Source organism: Melanaphis sacchari, unplaced genomic scaffold, assembly GCF_002803265.2.
Source record: "Melanaphis sacchari strain LSU unplaced genomic scaffold, SCAv2.0 Contig84_pilon_pilon, whole genome shotgun sequence".
Taxonomy (NCBI): domain Eukaryota; kingdom Metazoa; phylum Arthropoda; class Insecta; order Hemiptera; family Aphididae; genus Melanaphis; species Melanaphis sacchari.
The window spans coordinates 1,497,483-1,519,749 of NW_020271599.1; the positions used below are offsets into that span (position 1 = coordinate 1,497,483).

A 22,267-nucleotide genomic window follows, 5' to 3' on the forward strand; every position below is an offset into this window, starting at 1 on the left:
TATTATTTAAAAAGATATACAGATATACTTTGTTAAAATCTTCAATAAATATATATACATATTACCTTCGCAGAATTAAAATTTAAAAGAGATCACTTTTATCATTAAAAATGTCTAAAATCATTAAAATGTTATTAATTGTGTCAAAAAAATATTTATCAATTTCAACAAAAATCCATAAAATGTAATAAGAGAATCTATAGTAAATGCACACACTTACATTTCCCAAATGATGGCCCTAATTATGTATAGATATATCACAAGAGTATAAGACGTAGAAAATAGAAATCACTATATTATATCTATAATAAGTATTTTACTTTGATACAAATCTACACAGGTTTAGATCAAAACTATTTGAATATGTAAATAAATACCAATTTAATAATATTCAATGTTTAATTTATTTCAAAATTAAAACAAATATAATAAAATAGATTTATTTTCTACAGATAAAATAATATATTATAATACATTGATAAAATCAATTATATTAAGTTTGATATTTAACTAAATAGTAATAGTTATTTTTATCCCATGTCTACGATCTACTCGTTTATAAATCACTAATCACTAATCAGTATAATAAACCCATTGGCTATTCCTCATAACACTATACATATACTGTATATTATATTGATTAGGTTGCGATAAAAATAATGTACTTATCTATTTAAAAGTTTTAACCAATCATAAATTGTCAATCGATTAAAAATTTGAAAAAATATTTAAATGTATATTTTAATACGTAAGAAGATTCAAATTATTAACAATTATAAAAAAGAATTATTACAAAATAAAACATAATTTAATCAACAAATAAATTATTTGCATTTTGAATGCATATTATTGTTTAATTAATGTAATGCTAATAAGTATAATAGCTATTAATACAACACTTACGTATGTAGTTTATAGATATTAAATTTTTACAAGCATAAATTACAAAATACGAAGTAGATAATATTCAATAGATACTAACTTATAGCTAATATTATTATAGTCAATAGTGCATAATATATAATCAAGTAATTTTTAATTTATTTTTCAATCCTTATAGGAGTGACGCCACATAGAAAGATGACAGAAAAACTTCCAATCATATGCTGCTTCGGCTTTTCGAATCATTAAATCAGGGTTTTTACTTAATGGCAGAGTAGATACAAAAAGATCGACAGCTTCGGCTGAATACCCAAAGCTCGCCAAAACATCTACCTTGCATAAGGTTTTCAATCCATTCAAACGACATTGTTCCTTAAATGTGCATCCTACATACTCTAAACGAGCCACAGCCGTCTGGAATGTCTCCTGCCGTTCCTCCCACGATTCTTTAGTCATACTATCCCAATGACGATTGTATTCTTCGTTTGTCATCGACATTTCAATGCTGTTTAATTTTTCTCCACTGATTCTGGTAATTTTGTTTCCAATTTTATTTAATTTCTTGTCGTAATCTGATGTTAAGACTAGTAGATCGGTATCTGATAAACTTTTCTTAATCTCACCCGAAGATTTCCGATTTTTCTCCACGTCTAAAATTGCCGTGTCCATTTTAAGTATTTTATTATCAATGATTTGATTCGATATGCATTGGTAATTATTTACTCGGATATTATCGGTACTATTTTGTTCTGTAGTTTGTTTAACCAAAGTACCCATGTCCATAGTACTTTTTTTTTTATTGAGCAATTTGAAAAATTTGTTTTTTTTCTGCTTTTCCATTTCACTAAAATTATCGTTAATCTCGAAAAATTTGGAATTATTATAATCGTAGTCATCCATCGTTTTCAAATCGTGAAAATTTATTTCAGAAAATCTATACTTAATTGTATCTTCCAAAGGGTTATACATTTTTATTTTAGAAGACTTTCTTTGTCTAATATCTTCTAAACAATTCAATAAACTTTGCCATGTATGCAATTTGTGATTGATAAATTTTGTGTAGTCATCTAAAATGTGTGTATCTAATTCGTTGTGAGTTCCTCGAAAAGCATTTTTTAAAAAATATTTAAATTTATTTGATGATCCAAATTTAGTCGATTGCTCATTTATTCCTACTCTTGAGAACAATTTATCTTTTTCATTTAATGATTTGATTAGTTTTCGAAATTTTTGTTCCATTTCTTTTGCTTCAAAATCTAATGAATATGTATTGCAATTATTTGTTTTATCACAGTATGCTTTATCAGAATAATTATTTTCTTTAATATTTTCATCATTAATATTTATATCTGAAGTATATTTTTTAACTTTATCAACTGAATCCAACCATTTTTTATATTTCCATAAGTCTTCTAAACTGCACGATGTATCAAAAGTTAATGGTTGTACTTTTTTAGATGATTTGACTTGATTGCTCGTATTTTTATAAAAAGAGAATGTTTTCAATTTTTTTTTAGTTCTTTTATTTACCCTGTTGTCGACAATTTTTATACTATTTTTATTTTTTTCTCCATCTATATTATTATTTATAGCTTTAGAAGAGCCTTGAATATCTGGGTTGTTTTCATATTTACTTTTTAAAAATTTATCATTAATCTCGATGCATACTTTGTTTTGAACTTTGTCTGAAATAATAATATTATCGGTAGTGGGTTTTGATTTAAATTCAATGATATTTCTGTGACAATTATTGGCAAATAATGATGACGGCGTTTGTAGCTCATTTGTTGAATCAGACTGTAGACTATTGTTTACTTTAACTTGTGTTTCGTTTACTTCCCAAAATTCAAAACATACCTGTATAAGTTCTTTTTGATAATTCTCCCAACCATCTACAGACAAAAGTTGTGAATTATTAGATTTAACTTTATTATCTACATCTGAACCAAGTGAATTTAAATTATGTGTGTCACCAGTTTTGATACTGTTAATTAGAATATTATCGTTGTTTGACGTAATAGATTTTCTTATACCACAGTTATCCATACTTAAATAAAATAAATATTTTTATGAAAAAACTGATTACTATTATTGAATAATAAACTACAAGACGGATATATGTTTTATATATATATTAATATATTCTATAATGCGTATATTAGAAAATTAAATTATTATTGTATGGCATAGTTAATTTATTTTAATCATTATAGATGACTGATTCTAGTTTTTTTACAACTCATTTTTAATAAGCTTTTTTAATTATTTACACTTGAATAATTTGTATAGAATACCCAGTTTTTGTCAATTTTCCAATTATTATAATCAGATTTACTGCATATTTTTTTTTTTGATGATTTGATTAACTCATTTGATGTTTGTAGATGTTCTTTAACACTTCTCGTGCTTAATTTTAAGGCTTTATTTTTTGGTAAAGATGATATTTCAAATTGTTTTATTTTTTCGTTTAAGTTATCTTTTTTATTATTGTTATTATAAAAGCTCTCAATACTATCAAATTCAAGTTTATTTGTTATTTGTATTCTCTTTGATGCTGTTTCTTTATTCAGATTATTAAATTTGTTGACAATTTCAGTATTATTACGAAATTTTTCTACAATTTTTTGATGTGTTCTCTTTGTTTGATTATCACCAAATGATTCAAATTTTTTGATTTTTTCTAGAAAATTGTGTTTTATGTTACTTGACGGTACACTATTTGTTAACAATATTGGAGATATTTCAATATTATTTATTTTATTTTCATAATTTATCGAATTTTCCAAAGAATTTTCTAAAATCAATCGTCTTCGAATTAATTGTTTGGTTAACTGTGGGTCCATTTCCACTTATTGTAACCAATACAATGCTTATTGTAACAATTTTCCTGTACCATTATCTGAAACAGAATCATAATAGGTACGTAATTTATTCATTATTAATTATTATACTAAATAGTAAATATATTGACCTAACATTACATCTGTATTACTGTGTTTATAATATGGTATATTATTAATTTACTAATAATAATTAAAAACACATTTTAATGAGCGAATTAAGATTAAAATTAATATTAAAGTTTTTTATTAATGAAAATGATTTAGAGGTAATCTAGCAACTAGCTATCTACATAAAAATAAATGCTTATCTATCTACTTTATAGATTTAAAAAAATACTCGGCTGTTAAAGTTATTTCAGTAGTTTTTTTGAGACTCATAGGGTATTTAAAATTTATTTTTTAACTCTTATAGACAACTAGACAAGGTTATGGAGAGTAATTAAGAGGCAAGAGTTCTAAAGACAAAGTTATTTAGACATCTTCCCAATAAATATTAAACTTACCACTAACACCTAGCGTCGTCATTTAATGTATAACAAAAAAAAGTTTAAAAGGAAGTTAAAAGGTTCTGCATTTAATTTTTAATATTATATGTATACGTTTTTATTTAAGTAAAAATTAGGTAAAATATTGGATCTGGTTGATTTGACCAGGCCCGGGCCCTAGAGCTACAGCCCTGGCTACCCACCTCCTCGTCGTCGGGCTTATTTATAGGTTGCCATTGAGTAGATCACAAATGAATTTAGTGGAGTCATAAATAAGTTTATTAAATTGTATAATTTTTATATTGTGTTTAGACTTTCAGAAACGTCAAAATAATATATAAAAATCATACAATATAAATTATTACCAAAGATCAATATTTGCTGACTCGCTCACTTTTGTAAAACTACTTTGCCATATTATTACTTATTTATACTATTTAATTATTAAATTATCTAGCCAATATAAACCAATAGATAACTTTTTATGACTTGTAATACAATATATTATAATATACTATGCTGACATACCTATGTATCGTAAACTCATAGCCCGTAGGACATAGATAAAATTTGTAACGTTTAAGGTTCAGTTTTTAGAAAAAGATAAGATAAATTTAAGTTCCAAACCTCTGATTATTAGTATTTACTATTTATTATACATTATACAAGGTATAATTTGTACACAATTATAGGTAGGTATGGGTACTATTACTATAGAATATAGATAATAGATAAAATATTACACTAATATATTATTACAATAGCAAATAAAAGATAAAATGATTTGAATCTATTTATAACAAAGAGTATTTTAAGTATATGACTAATGACTAATAAGTACGTAGGTACATGGTTAGTAAACACCGAACAGTTAGTATTAAAATTTCGAATCATACTTTTTAGGCAATTTACAAATAACATTTTCGAAAAAAAAATATTTCAAATAACATAATATTTATATAAATAAATACAGTCTACAACTTTTTAACTAATGAACTTAAATTACAGTTAAGTAGTACGCTTGTCGCTTAGGTAATATATAATATATATATAACTTATATTAATAAACCTATGATTGAATTAATTAAAGAAATCGTTTCTATTAATATTAATTATCGAAAATAGAAAATACTATGTTACGTTTATACTCACACTTAGGACAAATAATGTTTTGATAAATAAAAAATTCTTCGTAAGTAATTGAAATATGAAACATTGAATAACTGCATTTGATGTACTTCACAAGTGATAATAATGTATGTAGTACCTAGACACTTTTATTTAAAAAAAATAATAGTACTTCGTAGATAACATCGACCAAAAGTATACTGCTTTGTCATTTAAATTTTATTGTTTTAAACATTTCACAGTTCAGAAAAAAAAACTATTTAAAACATTACGTTAGAGAAATATCAATGCATTAAAGACCAATACGATTTATTGTTATAGTAGGTAGTACCTACCTACCCGACTATGGTAGTATATTATAAGTAAACGATAAACTATAAATTATAACTTATAGAGAAGTCGCAATGTGTAAATGTTTAATACTTACTCATAATTCACAACACGTTTATTTATACCGATAATAATGTACGTGTACTGTTAAACTTAACATGTATTGAAACAGGTACGTGTATTGTTTATTTATTGATTTTATTCTACAGTAATTATATTTGTATAAACCTCCTTAAAATTATTTAATCATTATTGTCTTTGTTATTATAGTTTATGTTATTTGCTATTTAATCGTAACACTAATATAAATATTAAATATTTTGTGATTAAAAATTAGTGATTACAATTTATAATAGAACTTTCTAGTTTTTATTATGATGTTTATTTTATTATTTTATTTGTAACTGCACCTTTGGTAATGTATACATTTTAAAATGTAGCAGCTGTAATGTGTTTCCTACTTTCATAATTATTTACGAATGATTTTAAATTCATACCTAACTAATGTAGATAATTACTTTAAGAGTATTAATTTTCAGTTTGGCTTTTTAATAAAATAGTTTAACAATAAACTATATTTTGATTTTTCTGAAATGAACGGCATTCGGCTTTTAACAGTGAGCATACATTATATTGTACAAAAATACCTAAACCTATTTGTATAGTTACATTGTATACAACAAAGAAATATCAATAAAATATTAGGCCTAGATATAATTTGTATTGGTCACGCACAATGCACATCAATACATCAATATAGTTCTAATTAAATGCACATTTGCGATGAAATTAGATTGACTTACCGGTAACCAGTGATTAGATAGAGCCTAAAGTTTACTATTGACATATAGGAGCTGTAGAGCCTTACTAATAAACACGGCGGTCAATGTGACCATCTATCAATTCTAAAATGAAACATTGACAGAAGATTCACAGCGTCTGACAACTTGTGCTTTAACATAACCTTCTAAACCTCATTTATAATTAATTATATATGTCTGTAATTGCGAGTAGGATGAGTAATATTTTAACAGTAAACCTATACCCTGCAATTAACTCATTACACAGGAATGAGTTTGAATAACTGGACCATAAGTATATATAATTATTTAAATTATCAGCATACCTACTTATTAATTATAAGACTAATTTATTTGTTCTTGGATTTAACAGGTGGCATTATTTTTACATTAGAAACCAATAGGTATTTAACCATTCAGATATTCTAGCCTCTAGGGTGTGGGGTACCTAAGTGTTACTATATTTTTAATCGTGTGAAAAAAGATTGCGTCTGTGAAAATATTGAATAATTTATCTCTCGAATTTTGTTTTTAATATTTTATACCTAAATCCAAAATACCTCAAAATATATATAAATTTTTTTTTTATATCTATATTTTCAATAACTGATTTATAAATATAAATACTAAATCATGTTGTATACGAAATACTGAATAAGTATTAATAATACATACTATATGTTCTTATTTATTTTATAAAATATTGTACTTATCCATACAAGTGTAAATCACCAACGTTTTTTGGGTATTGGTGGACTGAAACAATGGTAAAGGCCGAAGAGGGGGTAAGTTTAAATATTTTTACCTAATATAATATAATATATCATACTAGATGTAGGTACTTCAATGTTTCACGCGTCTGATTTTAAGAAGTCAGAATGTCAGTCTTTCCCTTTTCAAATGTAAACGACAACCAACAGGAATGTATTTTTTGCACTGATGAACATATAACATATCCATAATGAGTATATAATATTATGAAGAATTTTTTCCAAATAAAATATTAAACTAATAAGAAAAAAATTAATATTTAAATACTTTTTGAGTGTTCTTTGTATGAATAAATATTCTGAGATACTTTCATATGATGAATGTTAGAAAACTTATTCTGAATACAAAAAAAATAAATAAATATTCTTTATTACACTGGTGTGTCGTGTACGTGCCATTTACTTATTCAAATAATTGTCAAAAACGAATATGCGTATAATGCATTTGCGTGTCCCAGTAGGCAGCTGTTGTCTTCTTCTAGATAAACTTTTTAATCACGAGAGGGAATGACATAATAATATAGGAACCAATAACATAAAAGGCGAGGAAAATCATCTCAATGGCACATCTCACATGCAATTTAATACATAAACTGCTTTACTCTACGACTCACATAGCTGAAATGTGCGGGTTATGCGAAACTAAACGGTAAATCGTTGAAATCTAAAAACTAAAAATGTTTTATCGATTATCAGACACGACCGTGTACTCGATGTTCGCGGAGCATAACGGCGATGTGAACAGAGTGTCTGCAGAGTGGTACCGAAATCGTATCGACTGACGCGGTTCGACGGTAGCCGACTTTGAGACTTCGTGCGCGCCTCGCTCACAGTGCTCATATTATGCGCCAGTTCGAGACGGAGCGATTTTCGAGAGGAGTGTATGTGTACAAGTCGGAGACGCCTTATTAAAAAGCCGACCGGTCACCCGGCAGAGTGAGCTATACGCTCTCAGCCATCACTCCACCCGTCGCCGGAAATGAAATCCATACGTTGCGTGTCGAGCGACGACAATACGAGTAGAGTAACTTTACTGCAGTCTGCAATTAACGGCAATTATTGTTGTAAGCCGATAGCTCTACTACTACGACGGTGCCTAATTAATAATTATGACGATTAGCAGGACAGCAGGCAATACGGCGTGCGCAATACGCCAAACACTGGCGTATTTACGGGGGAGGGGGATCAAGGGGATAAATCCCCCCCCATGGGCTGTATACACACAAATAATTATAGTCATCATATTATTCATATAATATATTTAAACATTCGATTTTGTATCAATAAAACATTTAATCACGAGTAACGTGTTATATATTATAATTTTGGCAACATATTTAGACATAAGATGTATATTTAATAACTATTAATTTATTGTAAAAAGATATTATAATTTTTGGAAATTTAGGGTGGAGTTGGTAATTGCCGTATAAAGTCATACCCCCCCCCCCCCCCTGGCCAAAAACCTAAATACGCCACTGACGCCAATACGCATCGATGATTGCGGTTTATCATTAAATATTGATTAATTAACGGGCGGCACGGACTGTTTATTATAATATTATATAATATATTGTCATCGCGTTATTGTTTTTGGGCAGGACGGTAACGTCGTGACTTATCGGCGGACGAATAATTCATTGATGTCGTAGTAGCACGCGGTTTTGTGTCATAAACGGAATCGGTGCGTTTTATCACGAGACCTGGGCGGGAGATGACGCGGCAGAGGAACCGTAAAAACGGAACGTTTCGGCGGCGTTCGTACGAAAACAAAATTTAACATTTATCGAGGGCAGGAAGCAAAGAGAAAAACACGACGGCCGCGTCACGACATGGCCGCAACACTACACAGTGACGGTGTAGTGTACACCGTCCGTCCGTCACTTGGCCGCGGCAGTGCCGGAGCGAGCCCGGTGCGTCGGTTGACGCTCAGCAGCAGTCGCTAATCGCTATCGAGACGGTGCGCGAGTTGGCCGCGCGCGCGTATCTACGGTGAAGCCGGACCGCACCAACGCTGTCGTTGTCGTTACCGAACGCGTGCGCGCGCACGCTCTCTCACACTGGCCCAGTGCGCTATCACACGCAAACGCACGCACGCACACTCCCCCTCGGTCCTCGCTCGCTCATTCTTTATCTATCGCCGTCGTCGGTTCGTCGCGGTGTGTTTGTGTTTCTCTTTCTTTCGAAATTTCGTTTTTTTTTTTTTTATTTATTTATTTATTTTTTTTATTATCACGTTAACAAACACACACAGTACACACTACGCACACGGATATCCCACACGCGGCGTGGCCCGACATCGGGCACCATCGTAATATTGTATTGGTATAGGCGCGCACAACACATTTTGTGGGACGCCAAAAATCCTCTCTCCTCGCGCCACTCTCCCACTAATTTCCGAACACTAGACCGTTCCGTCGCCGTCTCACTGGTTGTCGTCCGCCGACCGACTCGTCCGCTGAGACGTTATATCATTATTACTATTATTATTATTATTTATTATTATTATTATTATTACTATTATTATTATTATTATTATTATTTTCATTATCGTGTACAGTGTACACGCTCGCACGCACATAGGCGCGTAAGGGTCCGATCCGGTGCGCGCGCGACGTTATCGCGTTTCGAATTGTCGACGGGGGAAAAAAAAATTACCGAATAAATAAATACACGAAAAACGTTTTAGTGAACGTCATCCCGAGTCCCTAAGCGACTCGCCGGCCACTGCCACAATACACTATACACAACAACAGCAACAGCACTCAGCAGCAGCAGTAGCAGAACCACCGTCACCGATCGACCGTTGCATTGTTCGCGCGCGACGACAACGATCAAATCTCGAGACGACGTCCTTGGCTCGATCGTGTCACGCACGCGTTCGCATAACTTCTGCTCGGTCGACCCATAGCCGTCACTCGTCGCTCGTCACTGTCGTCAGCCGGACCAGTCGCCTGGACGCGAGTTGCGTGCGCGCGCCGTCGAACACGTAGGTAGTAACTGTAATATTATTATCATCGCGGACGGCGCACAATCTCGTGGTCTGAAGGGACCACCGACCTCCTCCGCCGCCGCCGGATCATGGGTCTGGCCACCAATATTCTGGTACACGTGCGTGTCGACGATACGTGAGCAACAGCGACGGGCGGCTAGCCGTCGTGTGCGGACGTTTTGGTGATATTATGTTGGTGGCGGCGGTGGCGTTACGCTATATTGTTGTTTGATGGTGGTAGCCGTATTGCCGTGGAACCATGACCGCACAGCAGCAGCAACAGCAGCAGCAGCAGCAGCAGCTGAAGTTGTTCACGTACTCGATGATCGAGCGCAAGGACGAGATCGAAGAGGTAAGCGCAGTCGTCGACGATCAACCGCTCTGTCGCGCCGTACCTCGCTCGCACTCTTGTACGAAACGATACTATAACAATGCCGTGCCGTGTGTGTGTGCACGACCCGCACGTCGTCGTCGTATATTATTGTACGTTGTGTGCGCGAGCCTTGTGCGTTGACCGTCGTCGTAGTATCCATCGATGTCGGGTCTTTATTTTGTTTTATCCCTTAGAAATACGAACGGTGTTATCAGACTCTCCAGAGTCTAACGACTGGCTTCAATGACCGCGAGTACCATGATGCGCTCACTAGCCACATCAGCAAGGACAAGAGCCAAGAGGAAGTCATCAGTTTGGGGCTGTTGACTGCTATTCTTTTGGATACGAAAAACGCTGACAAAGTATGTGTGGGTGTGCCACTTGTTGTTGAAAATGTCTGTTTAGTGTGTACTTATTCCATATGGGATCATGGGGTTCTCAATTACGTTTTTTTTTTTTTCGTGGCGTATTGTATAAGTATTATTTTTCATGGTATATGCGCCTCAATCATTATACATGATTTATACCTATCTTCTATCTATTGCATAGTAATAATACAAATTTAAAATTTTTGTCGTTGAAAACTAAATCATGTACAAGAAATTTGTTAAATATTAATTCTCTTTTGTTTGTGACTATTATTATTTTTTTCTCCCAAAAAGAAATATTTTAACTTGTATTTATTTTTTTTTGTTTTTCTTGAATTAAATTACATAACTACTGGTTCTTAATTTTGGTGTGTTAAGTTAAAAATCCATGATGAAGGGGACCCTTAATATTTATAATATATAGTCCATGGATATGATATTAGAGCTTATTGGTAGTTATATTGTCAGCATTGATACTAGTTACTGCTTTTGCATGAATATACTATATTTTTTTAAACAATTGAATAGAAACCCGTCTAGCTAGCTTGTCTTAAGTACTACACAAACATATGTACATTTTTAAGCATACTATTTGTTGATAACTTTATTAATAATAAAATGTATCAATCTATTTATAATTCATATTTTTTTGTTAAAATAATCTTATTTCTACATTTATTCTTTCAACAGATATATAGAGATTTAACTTTGTTATCGCGTGATGGTCTACAAAGTGTTATATCTCATTTACAACAATTTACTTTAGAAAAATGGAGTCGACTTTTAGATGCTCCTCGCAAACAACTTTTGTGGTTAGTTCGCGAAATGGTACGCAACAACATTGCTGGTGTAGATAATCTTTGTTGGAACCTGATGCGAAATGCAGCAGGTGGTGATATTTCTACAACTAACATTGCACTCATTGAGTATTTCCTTGATCTTTATCAAGACCATAGGTATTATATTTTTATTGAAATTTATATTTTTATTACTCTTCAACTCTTCATATAATATTTTTTGTTTTTTAGAAAATGGTTAGAGAGATTTCCTTGGTTGATAGCATCCGTTGTGTATTCTTTTTTACGTTTTATTGAAGATCACAGTAGTTTAATTCCTCTACGCAATCGAGAAGTGGCATTTACTATATCTTTACTACGTGATCGTTTCACAGATTGTTTGGTTATTGGTCGAGATTTAGTTAGATTACTACAAAATGTTTCACGTATACCAGAATTTGAAGCATTGTGGAAAGATTTACTTCATAATCCTCAATCATTAAGTCCGACTTTAACAAATGGTAGTTATATTTATGATTAAAAATTAATCTATTATCAAAAAAATTGTATTTATTTATTTAATGTTAAGGTATTATACAAATATTGGAAACCCGAACATCTCGAAGATTTTTACAATCACGACTAACACCGGATATGGAACGTAAATTGGTGTTCTTTACTTCTTCGGTTCGATTTGGTCATCATAAAAGATATCAGGAATGGTTCCAAAACAAAGTAAAAATAATTTTTTTGTTTTATTTTCTCCAAAATAATATTGTTTTAATTTCTAGTACTTGAACACACCAGAAGCACAATCTCTAAGAAGTGATTTAATCCGATTTATTGTTGGATTAATACATCCTACAAATGAATTGTTGTGTTCAGACATTATACCTCGTTGGGCTGTTATTGGTTGGCTTATTACCACGTGTACATCAAATATAGCTTTAGCTAATGCCAAATTGGCTCTATTTTATGACTGGATTTGTTATGATCCAAAACACGACAATATTATGAATATTGGTAAGTTATTAGTAGCTATTTTAAAACTTTAAAATATACTTTACCCTCCTATATTATATATATATGAAACAAAACAAAATATTTATATTAAAAAAAATAAAAAAAGTATGTGTATATATATATCATTTTTTTTTTTTTTTTACAGAACCAGCAATTTTAGTTATGCTTAACTCTTTACGTATTCATCCAACAGTAACTGCTAGTTTGCTGGACTTTTTATGCCGAGTAATTATACATTTTAAAATTTAAGTTTTTAATAGGTCTACAGATTTAGTATTACTAATATTCAATAATATGCTAACGTATTACAATTTTTCTGCTATATGTTAGTTTTATCAATTAATTCAAAGTGTGTATTGGAGATTATTAGGTTAGGGTAGGTCTAGAAATAGGAAACACAAATAACATTTATTATAACTTTTAGCTTTTAAGTAATAAAAAAAAAAAAAAATTGATAAAGAATAAAATGTATGTAATTAATAGATGGAGATAGCGTGGCTATTTGGAAAATTCTGTAGTTTTTGAACAAATTGTATTTATAAAAAAATGGAAAAGAAAGTTGAGATTGTGTTCAATGCTTACATGTTTTATTATTTTTTTAAAGTAATAATTTTTTAATAAAACCTATAAATATTAATTTTATTTTGTGTCATAGTTTTAAAATATCCTATACATCTTATTTTTTAGTATTAGTTTATTCTTTAAAGTTAATTTCTAGCGGTAGACGGTAATAAATTAGTAACTTAAATAAATTTCATTCTATAAAATAAAAAATATTTACTATTATTAATTTTTTTTTAATTTTTTTTAATTTCAGATTATTCCTAATTTTTATCCAGCTCAATCAGAGCGAATACGCAATGGTATTTTTGTTTCATTGCGGCAAATTCTTGATAAAAGGGTGTTAGCATCATTAGTTCCTTTGTTTACAAATCCTCGATTAGATGGTGAACTTAGAGCTATGATACAAAATACTTTCCGAGAATTTTGTGATCCACCTGCTGTTCAGGGTAATATATTTCTTTTTATTTATGATAATTTAACAAGTAAGAATTGTTCTAAGCAAATCTTTTAACTTAAGATATTCATTACTATTAAAAATATGTACTTTTTTGATGAATTAAGACATGAAATTTTTACATGTTACATTGTTTTTTTTTTACACACAATCTGAAGTAAATTGATTTAAAGAAATGATGATGCAAATATTAAACATTATAATGAGTTTAAAAAAAAAAATCAATGGTAAAACATATGTAGTGAATACTGTTTATAAGACTCACTTGGGGACCAGCATAAAGTGAGTTTTATAATCAATTGAATCTTGGGGGTTAATTGGGGGGGAGGGGGGACAAAAAAATATTCATGAATTTTATTTTATTATTTTGCTTCTATTATAATCATATTTACATTATTATAATTAGTGAATAAATAAAAAAATTAAAATTTTATTATTATAAAAATTATTACATATTAATAATAAATTATAAATTATGTTCTAATATTCTAGAAATGGAATTCCTGAAAATTTTTAATATTTCTTTCATAATTTTTAAAAATAAATTTGTTTCTAAATCTTAACTAAAAGTGTTTAATTTTTACCATTTATTTTTACGAAATTTGAGTTTTATAACCAAATTTTTTGTAATGTATTCGGATATGTCCTGACCGTTCCAGATAAATTTAGTCTATTTAGCGATTGAATCTTATGAACCTTTTATTCATGATTGTTATAAGTGGTGTTCACTGTATATTTCTTGTTAATAAAACGCTTAAATTACTAATGAGTTCTGAATGTTATAACTTCATGTATCTTAAATTTTCTAAAAAGTTTATTCTCATTATTATGAGAACACTGTTAAAAAAAATTGTACTGTATATTAAATATATAACTAAATTAATTCAGCCAATTTTTATTTCAGGTGATCCTGTTAAAAATGATGACATAATGGATAATTTACTTTCTACACTTAAAGATGAATTAATAGCAGAAAATGATGATATCTCATTTAGTGACGAAGAATCTGACACAAGTCCTAAGAAAAATATTATTCTTGAAAATAACAGTATACCTGCTATTAAAACTACCCCATGTATGTTAAAAAATTAAAGTATATAAGGTTATCTGAATTATTAATAATATAATTTGGGTAACTTTAATAATATGTAATATATATTCTGTTCACTGTAATAAAGATCCTGAGCGGCGATCAGTTTAGTTAAAAACTGATAGAGTTCCACTATGTGGATGGTACACCTTTGTTCCCAAGATCCTTCTCGTTTTGTTCAGAAAATGTATTCATTCTTATGCTACATTAGTTAAATTATTTGTATTTCAGTGAAAGTTAAACTAAAAGAAAAAAATATTCTTCCACCTGATTTGGATAAAGAAGCTTTGCAAACTTTAACCAAAGAATTGAGACTGGAGACTGAAACTTTATATTTTGAAAAGGATAATGAAAGAAAATGTGAAGCTATGGAAAAAATTGTTCAGTTAATTGTACAGGATGATGATATATATCCTGAAATGATAGCAGCATTAGGTTCTTGTATTTCATGTTTATTGAAAAATCAAATTGAAGAAAAGATCTTCCCATCTGTACTTAATGACAAGTAAGTTATTAAATATTACTATTTAGTATTCATTAAGTTTATTTAATATTACAATATGTATAGTATAAATTTGAACTCAATTGAGTAGATTGATACTTATGGTATTAATCTTGTTTTTGAAATAAGTTACTTTATATAAATTATAATATCTCTTTAAATTAATATTTAATTTAGACTAGGTAATTTATGATTTGTTTTTATTTAAACTATAAATTTATATATGTGTTTCAAGGTATTTATATCTATACTTTAAGAAAGGATACTCTGGGAAACAAAGCACCAATAATCATTGATTATTATTTGATATATTTGATACATACTAATTATTTCTAATTTTCTATTGAATTTCATAGTGCATTGGAAGACAGTATTGGAAAACCAATATTTGTAATGTTTCGTAGTCTAACACAATTTACTGAAGACGACTCTCGTAGGTTACAACTTTTATCATTGCTAGCTGAAATGAGAACACACCAAACTAGAATTGGATATTTATTGCTTTATTATTTGCAAGTGAGCAGCTTAATAAACAACAACGCTGATAGGAAAATGAATAAGTAAGCTATAATTTGAACATTAATTTTAATGCAACAATTATCTTAATTTTAATGTATTTTTTTTTTTTAGTAGTATCAAATCTCATGTATACAAAGAATTTTGTGAAACCCAAGAAGTTGAATTAAATGAATGTTTATTGAGTGATCTTCAGCTGTGCCAAGAAGATGATACTTCAATGTTTTGTTGGCTAATCCCAGCTGTATATAATCAGTTTTCCAAGATTGTTGTTGGAAATGAAGATTTCTTACACTTAGTTGTGTCTTCTACTGATGGCTCACAAATACAAGAAATAATTTGTCTAATTTTGCAAGGTATTTTTATTTATCTTTAAAAACTTGATTAATGCATTTTGGTTTAATTAATAATTATTGCAATTATTTAATAGGTAAATTAAACATGTTCCGATCTGATGCAGTACCGTCATTAGCAACTAGTTCATTAGATTGGGAAACAATGGAACAATATTTTTTTTGGCAATTAGTGTCTGCACATGCCATTGATATAAAAGTGATATTATCAAATATTACAAAATTAGACTATAATAATCACCCTGAAACCCTGACTAGCATTTTGCTCACGCTAAAAAAAGAAAAGTAAGTTAATCTTATTTTAAATGCATGACATCAAAATTAAATTATTAATAACATCCAATTCAATTATTCTAGGCCTACTTTAGATTTATTGAAACCCATACTATGTAGAGAAATAAAACCTTTAAATGATCAATTTGTTATATCTGTGATATCCAGTTGGTATTTGGAACATGGAGAAAATGTAGCTAATCTAGTTTCTCAACTATTAATTAGTAGATGTCCAGTTGTATCTCCAACTAAACGAAAACGTGGACAAGGTAATTGATTTTTTCATACATAAATGATTGATATATGTTTTTAGATTCTGAGCAGAGCAATTAATGTATTGATTTTATCATATGTTTTATTATGTATAAGCAGGAAATGCTTCAATTTTAAATAATGGAAGTGGTTTTATGATTTTAAAGATCATATTGGAACTAGATTGACTTACTAGGTTAAACTTAAAAATATGTAGTACTTATTTTTATTATTGATTAAAACACACAAAAAATTATAGAAAAATGGGAATTTTTATGTTAATCCAATTTTGATTCTGTTTTTTTACTCAATTCAAAAACGGAAAACTGTAAATACTTGAAATTTTCACTAAATGTTTAAATTATTGTTTTAGTTACCAGTAAAAAATCCAAAATATTTTGACTATTTTTGAGCTATTTATATAGACATAAAAATTTCAAATTTTTAAATTCCAAATTTTATTAAAAATTATTTACTAAGTAGAAATACTTGAAAAATTAATACAAAACTCTTCATAAATTGTTAATTTCTTAATCAAAAAATATCAAAAATCTCTAGTCACAATATTTTAATTTTTTTATAAGGGTTTAAATTTAAAATTCATAAAAAAATTTAATTTATTTCAAAAATTGTTTTTCAAAATTTAATACAAGATTCCTCTTAAGTAGTTTATTCATAATGGAACTATAAAATCTGAAAAATGTTTAAAGGCAATTATTTTTTATAGATATTTTTAGTTCCAATTTTATTTAATTACTTATTTAAACAATAATCAACGATATATGTTAATTATTTTGTTATAATTTAAAAACATAATTTGTGGTAATTCAATTTTTTATGAATTTTACTAAGTAATAACATTTTTGATCTGTTTTTATTGTTTTTACTGTTTTACAGTATTTAAAGAAATATGTTATTAAAAGTTAATATTATTTGTTATAATTATAAATATATATTATAATAATTAAATACAAATAATATTTTTGGAAAAAATTGTATCTATCTACTATTTATAATACTATAGTATTAAAACATAAAAACGTTACTTAGTGATATTGGCTGATTGACCATTTCTGCTCAGAATTATTTTTTGTTTACAATAATATTATTGAATTCAAATTTAAAAGATTTTAAATAGTGAACCACCTACTGCCTAATGTATAGCAGTATGGTACCTACTTATCTACCTTTTTTGATTATGTAATTAAATATATTTCAGGACAGGGTTTAGGTTCTAGAGGTGGTGTAGCACCACCCAGTGCTGAGCGAATACTTGGTCACATGGAACGCATTCGCAGTCGGGGTACTTGTCCTGTACTGTTTCGCGCTGAAGGAATGCAAAAAGCTTTGCAAATTGCACAAGCTGCATGCACAGATACACAGCGCATGTTGTTTAGCAACCTTTTTCAGTTGCTTGAAGAGGATGAACCACATACACCAACAACCAATAAAAATTCAACAAGTGGTAAACGTGGTCGTAAAGCAGCTCCAACATTTGGTAATAGTAACAAAAAAAATGCTAAGTCTGTGATAAAAGACCTGTCGGAGAGCTCCGAAGAGTCTAGTGAAGTGAGTTAACAATTTTTATAAAACATGCTTGTTCATTCAAATAATTTTGTGGTTTTTATATTTTAGGAGGAAGAAGTTATAAAACCAAGACAGACAAAAAAACGGAGAAAAATAAATGCAGTCGCATCTGATAGTGATTGATATAAGGTATCTTTACTCCATGGTAGAATCATTTATACTCTACCATAAGTTATACAGTGATAAACAGACATAGCTGTTTTCCAAAATTTAATTCCTCCCCTCCCCCAATTTTAATTTAATTGTAATAATGTTAAAAACAAATATATATATATATATATATATATATTTATGTGTGTATATATATATATATATATATATATTTATATATAAAAAAATCGGTGAAAAATTATTTTCTTAAATTGTTAATCGATTAACATATGTTAATACAGTGTAGTACAATATTTTTATTGTTTGTAATGTGACTGTTTTTGTAAATACTAATATTTTTAACTGAATATATTTAAATGAATTACATTTTTTCATCATTTATAATCATACATTTTTGTGTATCCTAAACAAATTACCTATCAATTATATAAACAATTAATGATTGTAATTTGGTGAAAATGATCTTTTGTAACTAAATAAGAATATATAATATTCTTTGCTAAACAAATTTAACTGTTTTTTCATTTAATAAAAAATAATATTAAGTATTTTAGTATAAATTATTCTAAAAGTGCATAAAGTACATTAATTTTTCTCATCACGTAATTAAATATTAAAGTACGCTAGAAAAACATAAAAAAATAATCAACAATATTTTCAAGTTAAAATTTTACTTGATTACTTATTGATATTATCATAATGTTGAAGCAAATAAAAAAATAGACTACAGAAATTGGCTGGTGTATTTAAGTATATAATCTACTGAAAAATTGTTTTTGAGCAAAAGTTAGTTCAATGTAGATATTTAAGAAATTGTTATAATAGATTCCATTTTATTATTTGTTCACTGTTTTTTTTTTTATGTATTTTGGAAAATTTTTAAAATCAAAATACCCCTCCTCAAATTCTTTATATTTTAAGAATAAACTTAAAATTTATCATAGTATAAATTTATACTGCTACACAAAGTATTTTTCAAAAATAACAAGTAAACAATATTTTAAACTTTAAAAGACTTCAAATATTTAACTTTGATACATGTCATAATTTTAATGAATGCATATAATAATTGATTATATGTTTGTATTTACATTTATAAATTCTACATAAAACTTGCAGAATATGTTATTAGTTATTACTCAATTACTCTGTGATTGTATGCATTGTTTTAACCATTATGGCTAAATTATGATGGTATTCTTAAAATAAGTTAAATGATAATTTTATTTAAAAATAAAGTATTAAAAATTAAAAATTAATATTTTTCTTAAAAATGTTCTTGGATAATGAGTACAATTATAAATATATATATTTTTAAATTAAACAATAATTTGTAATATTATACATTTTTTTATTTATTAGACACTTCAGGTTAGACGTCTTGTTCTGTGATTTTGAATATTTAGCATATTTAGGGTAAATAATTATAATATGATTTAAATTTAATAAAAAATACAAGTTATTATTTTACATTCAAAAAATAATTTTATTCACATCAATTAATTTTTAATAGTTCCTCAAATATCATATAAACATGACATGCGTATACACAGAAAAAACAATCATATAATATATACTTATATACTAACATAATTGTTATACATGAAAAATTGATCTAACGTAACAAATTAATTGTAGTATCACTAGTATCATTAATATTTTATTGTTATAATTACAATTTTAGTTTTACTCTTGTCAAATATTAATAATTGGTGATGGGCGCCTTAATAGTGTATACTGTATATAATAGTTGATCACTATACTCCAGGATGTGTGAAATCTATATATTAAAAAGAAAAACAATGATTGTAATTTTCGTTTTATAGTATTTATTACTTCTTTTATTAGTTTATACTAACTTATTTATTCAATATATTAATACTAAAGAAAAGCTCAAAAGGGGTTCCAAATCAAAGGATATCAAAATATCGTAAACAACATACACATGATAGGTACCACAGTGGATGTCTAGATAATGTGTACTTTTATACCCTTATTTTAAAGTCTTTAAAATTTTCTTTTTCATGTAACTATGTAAGTCTCCAGAGTTCAAGATTCGGAACTGTATAGCTGTATAGCACTACATTTTGTGATTTGTGTATCTGACATACATCAAAACTAAATTTATACAGAAGCATCTTAAACTACTGAAAAGTATAAACCATCTATTTTTAAATTTATTAAATTTTAAAGCATTTTTTAATAAAAGCATGGGTATTTGTGATTTGCATCATTAATGTTAATATCAAAATAGTTAAAACTATTGATTTTAAATTGAAATACTAATTTATTTCTCCAGTACAGCATGTTTATGTATTCTAATAGGCAATAGCTAGTTTCTCCAGATTATATTATTATTGTATTAAAATAAATTTCATGTTAGATATTCTAACAATTACCTACCTACAATCTGCATTTCTGCAATGTTTCATTTAACATTGGCAGTTCTTTTATCTATTGAAATTTATTCTTTATTACTGTATTCCAGAATTGCATAATCGTTATGTTTTTATGAAGTATACTATATATATATTATATATATAACAATGAGCAATGACTTACATAACTAGTTTATGCTAACGTTATTTACTATGACAAGATTGGGTATTAAAATAGTATAATTCGAAATAAAAATAAACATTTAGAATCTCAAAGCATGATTTAAGATTAATATTATAACCATGGCAGAAAACACCATATCATACAACATTAAAAATGAATAATTGGTTAACACTTAAGTGTTTAAAAACTCTAAAATATTATATGAATATGTACACTTATTGTACCATTATTTAATTCCTTTTTGAATTAGAAAATATTAAAAATGAATAGCATTTAAAAAAAGAACGACATTAAGACACGAGCAATATATTAGTGAAGTTGGTCACTCAGATTCTAAATTCACAACTACATGTGCGGAGGCTTTCAAATAATTAAATTGTAAATTATCTTATGATTATTTTGATAAACGTTATTTTAAAGAAAATATTATGCTTTAAAACGCAAAATTAATCATAAACATGTCATTGAAAGCGAAATTAGTAGTTTCGTTAGTTTAAAAATTAGAGTGAATCGACCTAATGAAACATGATGGTGTAAGAACATTTTCTGTGTTTGTACGTGGGTTTTTACGATAATTCTATTTTTTACCCGACTGCGGAAGAAGGAGGGTAATGTGTTTTTAAATGAGTTATCAGCATTTTTAATTTACTATATTTCACAAACGAAATACTTGCTAAAAAAATTGAACTATTGTAAAAAACCCACATACAGACACAGATAATGTTCGTACCATCAGTTTCATTATAGGTCGATTCATTCTAATTTTTAAACTAACAAAGCTAAATTTAATCTGCTGAACGTAAATTTGCCATGTTACGTACTTATAAGACGGAAATAACAAATGTCTGTGTAGCATCCTCTCAAGCATGTATCTGCATATTTTATATTTAGCTTTACTACATATACACATCAGTAAATCACTCATACAATTTTAATAAAATTGAAGTTGGTTATGAATGTTATGAATTTATAATAAATATTATATTTTAAGGTTTCAACACGAAATATTTTTAATATTAATTTACATAATTACAACATAAGGTATTAAATATTTTTTTTAGTGTAAAAAGTTCACAATATAAAAATTAAAGAGAATTGGGAAAAAAATGTAAAAAAATGACTGCGATGGCCGGGAATCGAACCCGGATCAACTGCTTGGAAGGCAACTATGCTGACCATTACACCACCATCGCAAGATATAAATAATACGAAAAGATGCTGTATCTAAACAAC

General features: G+C 28.2%; 3 protein-coding genes and 1 non-coding gene across 5 annotated transcripts; 1 reads left to right on the forward strand and 3 right to left on the reverse strand.

Annotated features, from left to right (window-relative positions):
• Positions 1-1,023: 1,023 nt before the first annotated feature.
• Positions 1,024-2,928, reverse strand: LOC112602189 (uncharacterized protein PF11_0213-like). The gene has a single exon (XM_025350148.1). The coding sequence runs from the start codon at positions 2,926-2,928 to the stop codon at positions 1,048-1,050; it is 1,881 nt and encodes a 626-aa protein (XP_025205933.1). The 3' UTR covers positions 1,024-1,047.
• Positions 2,929-3,072: 144 nt separating this feature from the next.
• Positions 3,073-5,455, reverse strand: LOC112602184. The gene is made up of 3 exons (XM_025350141.1): positions 5,363-5,455; positions 3,177-3,781; positions 3,073-3,105 (listed from the first exon to the last, which is right to left on the reverse strand). The coding sequence occupies exons 2-3, from the start codon at positions 3,723-3,725 to the stop codon at positions 3,073-3,075; spliced, it is 582 nt and encodes a 193-aa protein (XP_025205926.1). The 5' UTR covers positions 3,726-3,781; positions 5,363-5,455.
• A 3,728-nt stretch (positions 5,456-9,183) lies between these two features.
• LOC112602146 (integrator complex subunit 3) lies at positions 9,184-18,634 on the forward strand. Of its 2 annotated transcripts, none has more exons than XM_025350094.1 (16): positions 9,184-10,582; positions 10,798-10,965; positions 11,662-11,927; positions 12,000-12,268; positions 12,337-12,482; positions 12,539-12,770; positions 12,916-12,995; positions 13,588-13,780; positions 14,693-14,863; positions 15,110-15,383; positions 15,737-15,940; positions 16,014-16,252; positions 16,327-16,534; positions 16,607-16,791; positions 17,994-18,343; positions 18,410-18,634. In XM_025350094.1, exons 1-16 carry the CDS (start codon positions 10,490-10,492, stop codon positions 18,482-18,484), a joined length of 3,153 nt encoding a protein of 1,050 aa, XP_025205879.1. In that variant the 5' UTR covers positions 9,184-10,489; the 3' UTR covers positions 18,485-18,634. The 2 variants fall into 2 exon arrangements, with proteins under 2 accessions (XP_025205879.1, XP_025205878.1); XM_025350093.1 differs by having other exon boundaries at positions 9,185-10,582; positions 16,011-16,252.
• Positions 18,635-22,155: 3,521 nt separating this feature from the next.
• Positions 22,156-22,227, reverse strand: Trnag-ucc. Its single transcript has one exon. It is a non-coding gene; the product is annotated as a tRNA-Gly (tRNA).
• Positions 22,228-22,267: the final 40 nt, after the last annotated feature.

Coding starts and splice junctions, on each gene's coding strand:
- LOC112602189 (XM_025350148.1), bottom strand. CDS start 2,928: ATGGATAACTGTGGTATAAGAAAATCTATTACGTCAAACAACGATAAT.
- LOC112602184 (XM_025350141.1), bottom strand. CDS start 3,725: ATGGACCCACAGTTAACCAAACAATTAATTCGAAGACGATTGATTTTA. Junction 3,106..3,176: donor GGAAAATTGACAAAAACTGG/GTATTCTATACA, acceptor TAAAAAAACTAG/AATCAGTCATCTATAATGAT.
- LOC112602146 (XM_025350093.1), top strand. CDS start 10,490: ATGACCGCACAGCAGCAGCAACAGCAGCAGCAGCAGCAGCAGCTGAAG. Junction 16,535..16,606: donor CTCACGCTAAAAAAAGAAAA/GTAAGTTAATCT, acceptor CAATTATTCTAG/GCCTACTTTAGATTTATTGA. Junction 18,344..18,409: donor GCTCCGAAGAGTCTAGTGAA/GTGAGTTAACAA, acceptor TTTATATTTTAG/GAGGAAGAAGTTATAAAACC.